At 32.4% G+C, this 16,337-nt stretch overlaps 3 protein-coding genes across 9 annotated transcripts in view; 2 read left to right on the top strand and 1 right to left on the bottom strand.

Annotated features, from left to right (window-relative positions):
- LOC132194040 (rho guanine nucleotide exchange factor 3-like) overlaps window positions 1-1,442 on the top strand; it is a 40,219-nt gene extending 38,777 nt beyond the window's left edge. For both annotated transcript variants that reach the window (XM_059615087.1, XM_059615088.1), the window contains exon 7: window positions 379-1,442. In XM_059615087.1, the coding sequence (XP_059471070.1) occupies window positions 379-626 (248 nt within the window). In that variant the 3' untranslated portion in view covers window positions 627-1,442. The remainder of the gene's footprint in view (window positions 1-378) is intronic.
- Window positions 1-16,337, bottom strand: part of LOC132194041 (sialate:O-sulfotransferase 1-like) — a 119,050-nt gene that overhangs the window by 15,108 nt on the left and 87,605 nt on the right. For 4 of the 6 annotated variants that reach the window (XM_059615089.1, XM_059615090.1, XM_059615091.1 and 1 more), the window contains one exon: window positions 11,960-12,046. The exons of the other annotated variants lie outside the window; for them this stretch is intronic. In XM_059615089.1, the coding sequence (XP_059471072.1) occupies window positions 11,960-12,005 (46 nt within the window). In that variant the 5' untranslated portion in view covers window positions 12,006-12,046. The remainder of the gene's footprint in view (window positions 1-11,959; window positions 12,047-16,337) is intronic. 6 annotated transcript variants of the gene reach the window in all.
- LOC132194039 (bestrophin-4) overlaps window positions 4,039-16,337 on the top strand; it is a 32,593-nt gene continuing 20,294 nt past the window's right edge. Inside the window, exon 1 of the mRNA XM_059615085.1 lies at window positions 4,039-4,199. Coding sequence (XP_059471068.1) covers window positions 4,129-4,199 — 71 coding nt within the window. The 5' untranslated portion in view covers window positions 4,039-4,128. The remainder of the gene's footprint in view (window positions 4,200-16,337) is intronic.

Raw genomic sequence — 16,337 nt, 5'->3', positions numbered from 1 at the left:
AAAAATGGAATAAGTTCCGATTAATATTGAGTGCTTTGATACACAAAATTCAATTTGAATTAGTTGAATTTATTGTGCTATTTTTTCTTCACAATTATTATAAATTGCATTAAATTTCCAAAATGTAAGAAATTGGAATGGCAAAATTTAAATTACAGTTTAGATTTAGATGTTATTTTGAACAATTTTGAAGGAGAGCAAAATAAGAATAAGTTAAATTAATGTCCCTGTTGTCTTTTTGAAAATTTAAAAATCAGGCTAATTTATCATAATTTAAATTCAAATAATTTATTTTTCTCATTTGTTTTCTTTACTGTAATTTTAATATATAAATTAAACTTTTTGGCAATGATTTGATCAATTTTATCTTCTTTTCAGCTAACCGGTGTTTCAAAGTGACCTCAGCCGACTCATCCGCAAATGTTTGTCACCTCTTCACGACGACGGATGAGCATTCCAAAAAGCGGTGGATGGACACCATCAAGCAGGTGCTGCAGTCCACCCTGCAGGCTCAAAACACGGCCACGCAGCGGCCTCTCGAGGCGGCCGTCAAGCGGCGCAGCATCCAGACGCACCGGCGCAGCATCAGCGACCAGGCGCTGGTGACCTCCTCGCCCGTCAAATGAAGGCAGGAAAAGTGCTAATCAATGTGGACCTTGGCAGGGAAATTTAAACACCACCAGGGCACGGCCTAATTGAATCATTGTATGCAAATTATTCGAAAGAAAAGACAATACAGGTTGTTTATGATCGAGGTTGGTTTTATCTCTGTAGGTTGTGTTGCAGAAATTGGGTTAGTGCAAAAAATTTAAAAACTATTTTTCCGATCAATAAAAAAAAATTGTGATCCCTGCGATCTTGAAGTCAAAATTATTTTGCCCAGTCTCTCGAATAATGTAATTTTTATTGACTCCGGGCCTTGCATGGTTGAAATTTTACAGGAACTCAATCTCGGCAAGACTTGGTGTAAGGCCTCAGAAGCTGCTTGTTTGTCAATTTTTTTCTCTACTAAATTAAGGCTTATTTTAATAAATTGATATTATATTTTTGGTCAAATACTGTTCAGCCTATAATTAAGTAATTAGTTTTTACTTCTGTTGCCCCATTTGAGGCGGCAACATCAAGCTCCCCCAAGTCTTTCTGTTTGTAAAAATATCTCTACGGATATTACATTAATTAAATGTCTCTTATTCTTCTGTCTCGCAACGTCTTTTTGCACATGATGTAAATTTATTTCATTCTGTCGCAGTCGCTTTCGTTTCTGTACAAAATTATTTGGATGCTGCCTAATGAAAATTAAGACTATGCAGAGGAATTTTGCTGGTTGGCAAAAATGTTGTGAATAAACAAATTTTGAAATGTAGTACAATGTTTTAACATTTTAGTATTAGGAATTGTTACCATCTTTTCTAACAATAAATAAGACAAAATAATTAAAAGGATTTAACGAATTTTCGTAATACTGTATCCTTACTGGCTGCTGAATATCAAAACTTTTTCTTTAGAGAAATGAAATTTTTTAAGTACTTTCAGAATCAAAACTATTGAAACTAGAAATATTAAATCTTGATTGTTTTTAACTCTTTGTTTAAAACATGATTTTTTTCTAAACATTTAATGTAAAAAGCATTGAACTGGCAGGAAATATATATTTGCAAGGAGTCAAGGTTCGCTGGCGTGTGGGGCGCGCAACAAAAGAGTGAAAAACAAAACCTTCGCAAACAATCATTGGCAGATTACCAGCCTCGTCGGTTTATTGAAAGGGCTTTTTGTTGGTTCGTTGGGATGCGCGCGGGAAATTGTGCCACTTTTAATGTCACACCACGTGGGCCTTGAGTGGAGGACTGCGATGTCTTCAATAAAGAAACCTTTGGACTCGGCTCACAACTTTAGCACACACGTCAAAGAAACAAGGAAATAATAAAAGTAATAATTATGTAACAAACTTAACACTTTCTTTTTGAAAATTAAAATATTATACTTATTAAAATTAAGTCAAAATTCAAAATTATGTTATATTTTAAGCAAATTTAATATAACTAAAAAAAAAATCGTTGAATCTTCCTTAAAAATAATTTGAAAATTGATTGCATTAAAAAACTTACTTTGGGAATTACAATTTATTTCCCCCGACGCTCACGTACTCTCTGTACACACAATACGTGTTCATATGCATGTCTTTTAAGTACATAAGGCGTCGTTTATTTTTATAACACATCTGCATCCCTCGCTTGTGTACCGAGAAATAAAGTGAATTAATGAAATGCCACTGGAGGTCATAAATCGTTACATAATCGATCGACGACGAGCGAAAACCTTCTTTCATTCAACACATTTGTATATATTATCAAGAGAGAGAGAGGAAAATAAATATAAAATGCATTTATGTAATGCAACGGTCGTGTGTTATAATTCTCTCCGATCTACTTATTTTAAACGGAAAAAGTCGAACCAGGAAAGGCTGCAAGTAAAATAAAAAACATACATTTAAACTGATCTTATCTAAACCAGTTATTATTGTCAGACAATATTGTGGAGTGGCTGAATTAAATGAATCTAATTCTGAAAAAGCAAAGGAAGAAATTATTAGAAATTTATAATCAATTAATTAAAATTGATTATTAAATTTAAAAAATCTTTTATTAAACAATAATTTTTTTCATCAGTTTAAAATCAATCAAAATAATTAAAAAGAAATTTATTGAATCATTTAATTTAAGATCTTTCCAAATTGTTTAACAATAAACCAAAAACTCTCACTTGCTTTGTATATTTTCGAGTGAATGGACACTAATCATATTCAGCTTCTACTATTTTTTTTCGCTACCGGCTCGTTTGCCGACCTCAAGTTCACGCCGATTTTTACTATCGACCTTTACCTTGCTCAGCCGCGCGCTGAATTATTTCTGCGGCCCGCCGGAATGTATATCGTAAAATCGCCTTTCCTCATCTCTAACTTGGCACTCATTTGTGTTTGACCCGCGCGTATTAAATTATTGTATCGGCACGTTTTATAAAGTAGCGATTTCCCTTCGATTGAGTCCTTGAACCAAATGGAAAATTCGATTGTCTTATCTTCCTCGTTTCCTTGCAAATAATTGGCAGGTTATAAATTATCTGTAAATTATTGTTTTTTTGTTCTCCCAAAGCATTGACCTTTGGAGCAATTTTTTGCACATACGTTAAATTTACTCTCTCTTTCGGAACAATTTTGTGGTTCATTTGAGCTCCGGCCAAAATTTTGCGGTCGGTCTCGATTTAAGGCGTGTCGGCAACTTTTATGGACTCTTTATTAACGTAGCCAACAAAAATAAGATCAAGTTTTGGCCATTATAAGATATCAATTGGAAATTTCAACCTTCATTTTCGATTTCATTATTTTGTAGTTATTTACGCTTTTCATCCTATCATGGCAAACGCAGACACGTGCATTTGCTTACAAGCAACACGAAAATAAAATTATATTATTAAATTGCGGTTACCCTAGCCCAGGGTATTATTTATTAGTTTTGTTTTTCTTATTCTGAGAAGTGAAAAATTGTATAAAGATGTTTAAAATTGCTCACAACATTGCAGGTTTCGTCATTCTGATTTAAAATTATTGGAAGTAAAATATATTTCAGGACTTTAAATGATAACATAATTTTCAAGTTTTTTGAGCTATTTTGAGCCATTCTTCAATTCAACCTGGATTACTTTGGGCCTTAAAAAATATAATAAAAATAATATATCTTTTCAATCTTTAATCCGCTTTAATCTTTAAAATAGCCAAGGTTGCAAATTCCCATTCAAAAGAAACGAAAGAGTAAAGAATATTATAGTCTAGATTGTCCTTTCACCAAAAATAAGTTGTTTGAGTCTGTGTCTAGGCTGACCTCGAGGTCGCGAGAGCATCCCCGCGTCTGTGGCGCGGTGAATCAGCTCTTGTCTTGAGAGGCACCTGCGCGCGCGATTTATTCCGGCAGGTCGCGGCTGCCGCGAGTTGAAAGGGGGGAGGCGGCCTGGCCACAGCGGCCGCCGCTCTCGGCAGTCGATCGAGCGAGTGTCGTGGTGCTGGTCGCCGCGCTCGCCTCCACCTGCACACACCCGACCGACCGTGGCCGCCGGCCGCCCCCAGCCGCCCCAAAAATGACCGTGTCCTATTCCTGTGAAGTGGCCAACGCGTCCAGTTTCGGCTGCTTCTGGCGAATCCTCCTCAAGTGAGTACAAAATGAGACGAATTCCTCAAACACAATAGTTTATAGGCAGTAAAAAAATGGTGTTTTTTATTTCAATTAAAAAAATCGTGCAATTTTCTTAAATGAAATATTTAGCTGTGTATTTATGATACACTGTAAATAATTGTAAGTAATTTTAAATATTTTATGATAAAATATTTATTAAATTTAATTAAAATTATATTCATTCCAGTCAATGTTTCTAGATTGAATATAAATGAAGTTGAAATTAATATCTAAATTAATTATTATATTATTTTGGTCTTTTTTCTTTCAAAATTAAACTGAGGTTAAGATTTCTTTGATAATATACTGCGTTCATTGAAATCTCCGCAAGGGGTGATTAAAATTCAACTCACGTGGAGAAAATTTGCTTTTGAAAAACTTCCAGTTGGTTCACTTCTCTCCAAAGCAGTTCTAATCTCTGCTAGTGGCTGCGATTATCTTGAAAAGTGTTTCTCGTGTTTCTAAGATCTATGCAAGTGATGTTTTGTTTGTAAACTCAGTGATTAAAAACGAGTTGAGGCTCCCTTTCGGTTGTCGCCCTGCAATCAGTGCTTTTGAGTTTTCCACAAGAGCACACACAGAATTTGTCACGTCCAAAACTAGAGAAAAATTATCAACCAAAATGTATCTTTGGGTTGGGGAGTTATTTTGGGAAGAGATTTGTTACGTAACGATTAAAAAATAGAGATTGGGCTTCATTTTAAATTTTTACATAATTGTTGTTTTCTGTAGAGCATTGAAACCTCCTAATTTTCGAGCTCACAATTCACAATGAAAGTAGCAAATTTAAATTTTTTATTATATTTTATTTTCAGAAATCCATTCTAAATTTCTTACTTTAAAAATATAATTTATACAAAAGGAAAAAACTCCTTAATCCTCTAAATGACGGCGCATGACTTGAGTTCCAAATGAGATAAAGTATTACAGCGTCGTTTTTCGCGACCTTTCCCAGATCATGCGTGCGCATTCATTAACCTTACACATACCGCTCGCAACACAATAACATATGCAAATCCCGTCTCGGAAGATTAAAACAAGTGTAGAAACAAATTGCCACAATTTTAGTCCATTGTTACGGTTGGTGGATTTTAATCTCCTATAATCGGCCAAGCAAGGCGTTGAAGTGAACAATGAGTTCAGGGGTGACTTTTTGCAACATCAAGTCGTTTTTTTCTGACAAAACCAAACCTTTACACTAAATAATCATTCAGGCATTAATATAATTTGAAACTAGGGAATGAAGAAAATTAAAATCAATATTTTTTTAGAAACATTAATACAAAACACCATGATTTATTAAATTTACTTTTTTGTAATTAATTTTCAGAAAACCTTATTTTTAAATTTATTATCTAGTCGGTTTGAAGGAATTTAGTTAATATTTTAGTAAAAACGGTAAAAACCTTCTCTTTTGAGTATTGTATAAGAGTGAGAGTTGTTATACATTGTTACAAAATATAAAATCCTCGTCTGACTCATTTTTTTTCGAATTACACGTATTTGATTTTCTTTTTTTATTGATTTCCCGATAGACTTGCCAGGCCACTTTGAATGCGAACTGCGTTGCCACTGTTTATTTGTTTGCACGCATTTACCATTATTTTTAGTACGAGGCTCATTCACACGTCGTTCGAAAGGCCGATATACCTAATTTGCCACATTATTTCCGTTGCGTTTAACTGTACAGAATGTATTGCTCCGCGAAGAGCTAATCGGAATAAGAGAGCGAAGAAAAAGGGAAATAGAAAATAAAATTTTACTTTAAAGAATATATTTTTTAGCTCGTGTGACGTAAAAATTTATTCACATCCGAAAAGGCAACTTTTTAGGTGAAAATTCGCAGCTAAATTTATTTCTAGGCAAGTAAATTGTATTAATTTAAAAATTATAAAAAAAAAATCGTTTGTAGTCTCCAATATTTTGAAATGTGCATGAAAAAATTAGTAAAGATTTATTTTATAAATTTATTTTGTGCGAATTTAAAAAAAAATCCAGTCAAGTAATAAGGATGTATTTCCGTTTTGATGGGATTTACCAGAAATTATTACCATCCCATTGTGGCAATTAGAGAGACACAAAGTCCTTCCGCGAACATTCCGAACTTTAATTGTCAAACTGGCGACCTCAACTTGACAGTAGTTGGACCAAAAGCACAATTACACGAAGAATGTCCGTTCCGCTCTCTGCCTTGCCACAATTAACGGCACGAAATAATGTTATATTATGACTCATTATTTCAGTAAAATTAGAATAAATTAACTTTGCTTGAAAAATATTTGTGAAAAAATAATTATTTCTTCTGTTCCAATAAAAAACATTTGTAATAATAATAAATAATTATAATTTGGCCGTGTTTAAAGTTTTTCAATTATTTATAATGTGTAATAGAAATTAAATTTGAGGTTAAGTAGTGCCTTTTTTCTCTCAGTTATTTCCTAATTGTGCTTTCATCGCGCTGAATACTGTGGGGATTCCCTTCGTCTTCCTCCGAGAGGCAAAATAATTCGCCGAGGCCGCAATCCGGCTTGACCGCCTCCTAAAAGATGAAAATAATACGCGAAGCAAATTTATTGAGAGTACAGGAAAATAAAAACCTGATTTTTGCGAATAGATAAAATTATGCTTTTAACTACTGCTGGGTAAAAGGATTTTATCTTGAACAAATTTTGTCACAAAAAATTGATAAATTATTTTGAAAATGAAATTTACAATAATTATATTCTATAATTTAAGAGTGAATTTAAAGTTTGTTTTAATAATTTCAATGTACCTGTTACTTTTCAACAAGGAAAGATTTGATTCAACCTTCATGATCCATCTGACATAATCAAACAAAATTACCAGAGGAGGAAAATGAGATGCTGTAAATCAAGATCACCCCTGCCCGGTTGTTATGCAATTCGCCATTCTTGAGGAAAAGTCGCGGCGGCAGAGATTTTTGCTGATTCACTGCACTGACATTAGTTTCGCGCATTAGTTTCACGTTTAAAAATTCAATCTCGCCACGTCTGCCTTTGTAAGTTTCTCTCAATTCTCAGAAAGCTTCTTTTTTTAAATCGTTGGCATTCCTGAGTTGAGTAAAAATTTAAAACAAACCATAAATATCAAACGCTCTTAATTCTCTACCTTTGAAACTTAATTAAAAAATTTAATAATTTTAAGACGAACACAAAACCAGTTTGGTCATTTTTCTGCGAAGAAATATTTCAATTTCTCGGTGCAGCAGGAAAAGTCTCGCTAAAATTTTACGCTAGTCATAAATTAATTCTGAAAAGCGAGGATAATAAATAAATTTCGGCAATGAGCCGCTTTTCTCCTCTTTTGTGCAAATAAGCAAAGGTGTAATTAGCAGAAAGGCCGTTGATTTTTTTTTATTTCACCTTCCGTCTTCCGCACGCTGTTCATTCATCATTCGTTCTTTTCACATGAAAAAAAAACGATTAATTGCTGCTCATGAGCCACTTGAAGATTCTATAAAAATCAAGGTCTTGGGAGAAAAGTAGTTACTCGTATTTAATTAATCGTTTAACTGAAGTTGTGCAACATTTGTATATAAATATTTATTATTTAGAGAATAAATGTGAATAGAATTATTAAATTGTACAGATTATGACGTACAATTAACTCTTTTTTTTAAATTTAAATATCTCGAAATTTATTAAAATTTTGCTCAACTTATTTGTAAAAATTTATATAATTTTTCCGAAAATTGTCTTTCAATTTAAATAAAGGATACAATTTTTAATTTGTATTTTAAAAATTGAATTGATGAATTTCGTTTTTTAATAGTTTATGTAAATGACAACTGTAAAAATTAAATCAGTAAATACTGAACAAGCGGCACTATTTTAACGGTAAACCTTTACTTTAATGCACAATCTTTCTCTTTTTATACAAATCTTTTCTTCATTTGGCTAAAATCCTTAAAAATCTACAACTTCTTTGTGCGTTTCATTCAAAAAGTCAAGGCTGTTTGAAAATGGTGTCTCTCTTTGCTTTTTTTTGCAAGCCTCATTTGTTTGCATATATTTACTTTCCCTCACGAAAGCGTCTTCTTTGGTTTTTTGCCAATTGATAATTTTGCTGTGCAAATAAACTGCGGTTAAATCATGTAACAGAGATGAAATGCGCAGCAAAATCCTCTCAATAAAGTTTGATTTTTTTTTATCCCGGCAGTGACGAAATCGCAAAAGTAGCCGGAACAAAAAGACGTCTCGGTAGAAAAAAATTAAACAAACATTGTTTAAAAGAGAGAATGAGGCAGAGGAAATTAAATTTTTACTCCGTGTAAAATAATAATAAACTATTGCGTAGTTTTCCAACGTCAATTGCAGTTGTTTATCTTCGCGGTTTTTTCCAGTTGTATAGAAAATGATGTTGTTTTAGAAACGCCACAAATTGGCAAAGGAAAAACTGCAGTGCTAATTATTTTACAAATGAGAAAAATCACATAAAAATAATTGCCGGAAAATATTAAAAATTCAAATTTCCTCTCAGAATACAAATTTAATTATTTAACAAACAGTTATTTTTTAAATAAAATCGATCAAGTTTAAGTTGATATCAGGAACTTTTAACGAAGTCGTGATCAACTCATTTTTTTTATATAGAGCGACCGTATGTTGCTGCACCAAGTGCGTAATCGTGTTGCAAAAATGTTGACTGCGATTTTTCTTTCCTAATAACAAGAAGCGTAATGAGGGAAAATTCTTGGAAGTGGCAGCGCAATTGCCTCTGTTAAAATATGGGTCGGGCCTTTCATGCTTGCGGCCTGGGAACGCAGATTCTCATCTCTCAACTTTTGCCATTTTCGATCCAGTTGCGGTCGATTGAACTCGTACTGTCACTTCGAGAAACCAAAGTCGCCGCAAAAGTGCCAAGTTTGCTTGTTAAATTTGTTTTCAAAATGATACGAATCGCACTTTAAATGTTCTGCAAAAGAAAAATTTATTTATGAATAAAATTTAAGCAAAAACATAATCTGAATTTAATAAGAAATGATAAACAAATAAAGCAAACCAAAAAATACTTTCATATGTGTCTTTTTTTCTATAATTTTCAATCAATTTAAAGAAATGCTGATGAATATTTCAAAATTGGTATGATTGACTCGTTTTATAATAAATTTTGTTACCTCTTTTCGTAACAATCAGTAGCGACAAGCACAATTCACTTGACACAAATCTGCTCCCAAGTCAGGTATCCCTATTAAGGTTCACTGAACTCCTGGCCAGTCTATCAAATTACGACTTTAATTGTTATATAATTTTATATACATTTTTTTTCTTTACATAACGAAATGCGTCTTTTTTTCATTTGAACATTTCCAAGGAAGCGAAATTTCTGGAAATGCGAGCGAATTAAAGAAGCAGAGTTGCTGTTCCTTGGGCGTAATTTTCCGGTTAATTAAGGCACAACAACAATGATAAACCACGCAGTAGAATCACCAGAATTACACCTTATCTGACAGCGGCGCAGAGCAAGAGACGTGCACAGAGACGAATAACAAAAGAGAGAACGCATTTCTCATTACTGGTTCAAGTGAAGCATTTGTTTGTTTATCACCTTCATTTCTTTCAAACAGGAATATTTAAAATAAATCATTTGAGAATATTTTTACAGTCAATTAAACTGGTTCTAAATCACTTTAAAATTGATTCTGGAAAATAAATTCTTATTAAAAATAAGCGAGATTTAAAATGAAATTTTTCCTCTTGAATATTTGAATCTTTATTTGTAATGTTCCAAGATTATTATTGGAATTTTCCTACAGTTTACAATATTTTTACTGTAAATAAAGGACTCCTTATTGACTCTTCAATTCAAGTCTCTTCAACAATGGTCTTTAAAATTTGCAATTGTTCTCCAATAATTTCCAAAATGGTTTATATTGATGAGAAGATTTGTTTACTGTTCAATAAGATTTCCCTCGTGAATTCAAAAATTAGTTTTATCAGATAAAAATTATATAATAATTATTTTGAATCTCGCAAAATTCGGAAATTTTTTAACTTCTTTTACTGTTTTTTGCTGCAGTTCGACTTTTTAATTTAAATTTGAGCCAAAAATATGCACGATTTTAGTTTAAAATAAACTTCAACATTTAAAAATCATAATAATTAATAATCATTTAAAATTAGATCATTATAACTACTTTTCACGTGAGAATGTTTAATTTTATTCCCTCTTTTCCCAACGCAATTAGCGAGTCTACACAATGAAAATTCCCGTCGTCATTCAGATTATGCAAATTTTTTCCGCAATGAACTTTTCTGCCCTTTGAATGAAAATAATGTGCACATTTGCAGCAGGAAGCTGTCGTTTCCAGCCGAAAGCACCGAGTGCGTGTTGGACGTAAAAAATATTTATAAAAAGGAAAAAAATTCATTCTATGCCGAGTCTACGTCACGACGCGAATAACCTTGGTTCGAATCCCGCGCACAGCGTGCAATAATCCTATGGTAATTTCAGTTTATTATGTTTTTATATTTCGCGCCGCCCCCGGCACCGACCACTCGTCGCACCAGAAAATCGCAAACAACACAATGAGCGAGAAAAGTGTAATAAAAAGGAGAGCGAGACTCCAATTATCTGCCGCGAAAGCATCTCTTGTCACAATTATAATAGTAGTTATATGATTAAGATGAAGCATAGAAAAAAATAATGCGGTTCTCAATTACCGCTATGACTTAAGGAGGTTTTTGCATAAATTGGCAAACTAGGCTGACCAAGAAACAAATAAACTTTAAAATTTAATAGAAAATCTCCTGAAAATAAATATTCCAGAAATATAAATTAAAATTTTCATAAATTTATTAAAAATTTATTTTTTGAAAGTTTTAAAATAATATGAGTAATTTTGACAAAATAATTCATAAATATTTATGCATAAGATAAGATGGTATTTCAATCAATCAAAGCATTTTTGAGATAAGTTTGGTGGTTGTAATCAATGCATAATTAGAAAGCTGGTTACAGATACAGAAGGAGTTGTTAATCAAAAGAGCTGTTTTAAAAGATTGACTTTAAATCCACATCTTCAAACCTCAATTTTTTATTTAAAAAAATTGGCGTCATTTTTAGTTTTTATATTTTTATTAAGGCTGAAAGTTTCGAGTAACTTTTAAATTAAATCACTTGCCGTAATTTTGGCACAGAGGATTAATTAAAATAAATTATTGTTCTCATAAAAAATGAAAAATTAATTATTAACGAACGTGTTTTGTTGAATAATAAAACAAGGTAATTATGATTGAATTTGATAAAATATTATCTCGTCAATTAGGTCAACTAACTGATTTTGTGAAATTTAAAACTAATTGATTTTTATTCATCTTCATCATAAATTTTTTATTGAATCCTTATATTATTCCAATTTATACAAAACTAAACTATTCGGTCCATCTTATATTGTTAATTCACAGAAAAATTAGTTTCACTTTTGGATTGGGAAACCGTCAATGATTTCCTCCAATTTCCAAGCCAATTAAAATAGATGAATTTTCTCTCTCTCGATATGAAAGCAATCGAGTCTCGGGAGAAAAATAATTTTATTTGTCATCAGCCCAAGGCTATATAAACGAGCAGAGTCGAGAAAGACGACAATAATCATGCTTCTTGCTGGCGTAATTACATTATTCGTGGCTCCGCGGGATGAAATTGCATGTTTTCCGAATGACGCGTCTTGGCGGCACCGGAATGCCAATAATTGTAAACTCGCAAATGGCACGTACCTGCCTCACACTCAGCTGCTGCACTGGAATCTCCTCCAACTTTCATCTCTCTCCTGATGCTCAAGTGCAAGAAATAGCTAAAAAATTCTGAAACACACCATCATGTAAAATTAAAAAAAAAACTCATATTTGATGAAATCGTCGGCTACGCGGCCAAATGACCACTATCCCCTCCACTTCATCCCATTTAGTTCCATGCAATAGACGGTAGGGGCGCCACCCCAGAATGGCCATTTGTCCGCGTAGCCGACGAAATACAAATTTTCTAAGTTTTAAATTATACAAACAAGATCATTTACAATTTAAAATTTGCATTATTTATTTAAGAATTCAAAGTTATTTATAACAAAATTTCTCTTAAAAGGAGCAAAACAGAGCAAAGACAAAACGAGTCAAAAACAAATAAAATAAAAATTATTATAACACGAATTTTTTTTCCAATTTTAGAAAATGCAATATTCATTTCTTGTTTAATTTGAATCAAAATTAAGGTTTTTTTTTATAAATTTTAATGCGTCTCTTTTTTATAATTTAAAAAGGATTTGATGGCCAGTTAGTTGCGTGACACAGTGACCTTTCTGGCCAAAGTCAAGCGCGTTTTCTGGCGGCATTCCTTGTTCCTCTTCTTCTCTGCTTCTGGTTGCGCCGCCGCGAGTGGAACAAAAAAATAAAACGTCTCGCTCGGCGGCGCCAGCCGGGCAGAAAATGAGATAATAAAATGCATTGTCTCTGGCGGAACACACGACGGATTGCTCACCGTTATACATTACAATAAATCTCGTCTTGCAGGAGAGCGAGCCGGACTCGAATCCAATAATCAGCTGTTGGCCGTCAGCAGACGCAGGAATTAAGTCGAGACTCCTTCCGCGAATCACGCGGTTATGCAAAACACTTTGCCCAGGGCGAACTTCTGCGCCACATTTCAAAATCAATAAAATATATTAAATAATAATAAGAAGTTCTGGTTACAAAAAAAAAGCATAAAAAAATTTATTTTTAAGCAGAAAAGTGTAAAATGGAGAATCCGCCTATTATTAAATTTCTGATAAATTTTAATTAAAAATTCTCATTTTCTATAATTTTAAGCTTTTTCAATATTTTGTATTAAAATTAATGAAAAAATTCTTATAATAATTGAAAATTAGTACATTCATAAATTTTTAAATTTCAATAAAAATGAATCTAGACTTTTTTTTAAAATGTTTTGTAATAATAAGCATATTATTTTAATTAAATCAAAAATTTATAAGGCAAAGTATGAAAATTATGCGCATTGTTTTTATTCCTTGCAAGTTTTAAACTTCTTATTATGAAGAAAAAAAAGTGCTAAAATGTTTAATTTTTTTCATATTTTTCCATTTTAATTTAATGAAAATAAACTAAAATTTTATTATGTTTTTAAAAAGTATTTTAATTTGCATTATCTCTGAAAATTTAATTATATTTTAACAACGCAGTAGAATAATTAATTTCGTAATTTTCAAGTGAGTGGCACTTCGCGGTTGGGGGTGAGAAACGAGCAAAGAGATGAACAAATAAATGGAGAGTTAAGAAACAATAATATTATGAGATCGGATTGCGCACTCGGAAAAGTGTGTAACAAGAAAGGTCCGATCAGGACGATAGAAAAGTGGTCTGAATTTATATTGTTGTGACAGCAGATCGAGTTGCAAAAATTATAATCCGCCGCGCATTTCCTGGAACGCGCCGCCGGCAAAACCTGAGAATCAGATTCTTTCTTTCTCTCCATCCGTCCGTCCGTCGTTCCGCGTTGGAGAAGCCGCAGAAAAAAAATTAATGAAACCAATCAGGGGAAAGAAAGATATTCAGGTCAGACGACATAAAAAGACCAAAATTAATATATAATTCCCTGGAATTTAAACGGTTAAATCTTTTCGCGCAAAGCAGAAAGTTCTTTATTTGTTTTTTGAACCATAAAAGTTTTGTCAAATATTTGCGGCGGTCGTAAAAGTCAATTACGGAGCCAAGACCGGAAGCTCGAAATTTTACTGAGGAATTTTTAGAAAGAAAACATAATTATGCGAATGACGTCACTTTTTGTCCTATTGGATCATCGCATGTGTGTTTTTGTTTCTACTTGGCCGCTCCGTGAAATTGCCGCTTGCCAAAATAAAAAAAAAAGTGCTGATGACTGACCTGAGCACATTAAATTCATAGTTGTGCTTCCCAATGAGTCAGCCAAAGGTCAAGGAACTAAGCGGAAAAAGTTGATTGTCTAGATTTGATATGAAATTAAAAATGGAAGTTTTCGTCTCAAATTTGTTTAGAAATCCGACAATGTGGAAATATTTTACAAAACACAAATTATTTAATAAATAAAATAAAAAAATTCAAGAATATAGATTATTTCAAATTATTTATCTTTTAATTCTAAGTGAAGATATTTTAATTGAAATAAATCGAAATAAATTTTAATTATTTTTTAATACTAATATTTTTGCCTTTTTTTTATCTTTCTTGATGAATGAATTGTAGATCAAAACAAAATATATACTTTTTTTCACTTGCTGACTTGCTTTGATCTAAATAAGTGAAATTCCTTTTCAAAGTGTCACCGAGAAACTTGCACTTGTTTGCTTCTTCAATTCCTCTTAAATTATCTCACATATTTTCTAGGAAAGCAAACTCAAGAATCTCCGGGTAAAATCATTTTTAGTTCAATTAAAGACGTGCAAAATTGGTTTTATTGGAATTTTATAATTAAAATATAAGTAATAAAAACACAAACAAACCTACTTGTTTCTGGCACACATTGATTGATTTGTAAAATTAAACAAAATCTAATTCCTGCCCAAAAAAATGTTTGTATTTTATTATTTTGTAAATTCGTGCTGAAAGTTGTTTAAATTTTAAATTAATTTTTTAATGGTTTCTAAAAAATATAATTTTAAATTATAATAATAAGTTAAAAAACATTTATTTAAAAAGATAAGAAGTAACAATTTCTCAAACTTTTGAAATTCTTTCTGTCCAACAATTATATTAAATTAGTCTCATATAATAATTGAAATTTCCAATTATTTGTTCAATATTTTTTATAAATTTTTCTTCCTAGAATGAATGGAAGGCAATAAATAAAAACGGAGGTGCTGACAGAGTTTTCTCGCCATCGCGCAGCTGAGTTTTCTTTCCTCGCGTCTGCCGGCCAGAATACAAATTCGTCCGAGGACGAATCAACCAAGCGATCTCTTTGCGAGAATATCAATTGCCGCGTTTGTGTGCCGAGTGTGCTTGTGAGATATTATTTTTATTCTTTCACCGCGTGCAGCCGCTCTCTGTTTAGTAATTCCAAAGACTTCTTGGCGTGCTCGAGAAAGAGAGAGAAAAAAAAATGCACAACGGCAATCACTTCGCTAATTGCATTCCGAAATAATGCGCTGACAAAAGAACGTTTGTGCGAATCTAAGGAAAACAAGCCGTGAGCAGCGTTTTAACAAATGCAATAATTATATTGAAAGCTGCAGAACTACTTGGTATATAAATAGGCGAAACCTTGCGGAAAAAAATCAAGGCTTGGATAAAGGGCAAGAAAATGGAGAAAAAACAACAATTTTAATGAAAAATAAAGAATTTTTTTGTTTACTTTTATAATTATTGGAATTTAAAAAGAAAAATACATGTTTCAATAAATGTAGCCATTAAATTTCAGAAAAAAAGTATGAAAAAATGTTTATTCGGAAAAAAACAAAACAATCTATATTTTTACAATTTTTTACGAGAATTTTCTTAATTCCATTAAAAAAATGCAATTTTTCAGACTTAAACTGAAAAAGGAATTATCTGATCGACTTCCAAAGAAGGAACAACTCTCTCAATGAAGTCAATTGAGCGGACAAACATTTCACTGCTCGCAGACTGGCTCTCCTTGTAGCAATTTTTCTGCCTCGATTGGCTTCCTACAACGGCAAAAAATTTAAACTTGCGCATTTTTATTAACCACTCCCTCATTATGAGACAAATTTTTACAATATCTTAGGGCGTATCGATTTTTGAAGAAAAATTTACAGTTTTAAGAAAGACGGAATTTTTGTAAATAGGTTCCTGCCGGAGGAGGATTATTTTGTATGGGCCCGAAAAAGAAACGATTCGGTTCGCACCGGATTTTTCATAAATGGAGACTCGCCTGAGTTCTCTGCTTCGAAAGCGAGTTGGTGCGTGAATGAATAAATGGCCGTACTTATCCATTATGTAAAACTATATATAGGTGAAGAAAGAGCAGCTCGAAGAAATTCTTTTGCTGTGAAAAAAAAACGTCACTGGTATATAACAACCAACTCGGAAAGTTGAACAACCTTTACATTTATTCCGTGTGGCGTAATTTGCCATCGATTTGTGTCAATCATCATTAAAGAAAATA

This window comes from Neocloeon triangulifer, unplaced genomic scaffold (genome assembly GCF_031216515.1).
Source record: "Neocloeon triangulifer isolate White Clay Creek 2 clone unplaced genomic scaffold, ASM3121651v1 ptg000005l, whole genome shotgun sequence".
In the NCBI taxonomy this organism is placed as follows: domain Eukaryota; kingdom Metazoa; phylum Arthropoda; class Insecta; order Ephemeroptera; family Baetidae; genus Neocloeon; species Neocloeon triangulifer.
Note: the sequence above shows the minus strand (reverse complement) of the source record. Positions and strands in the feature narration are given on the sequence as shown.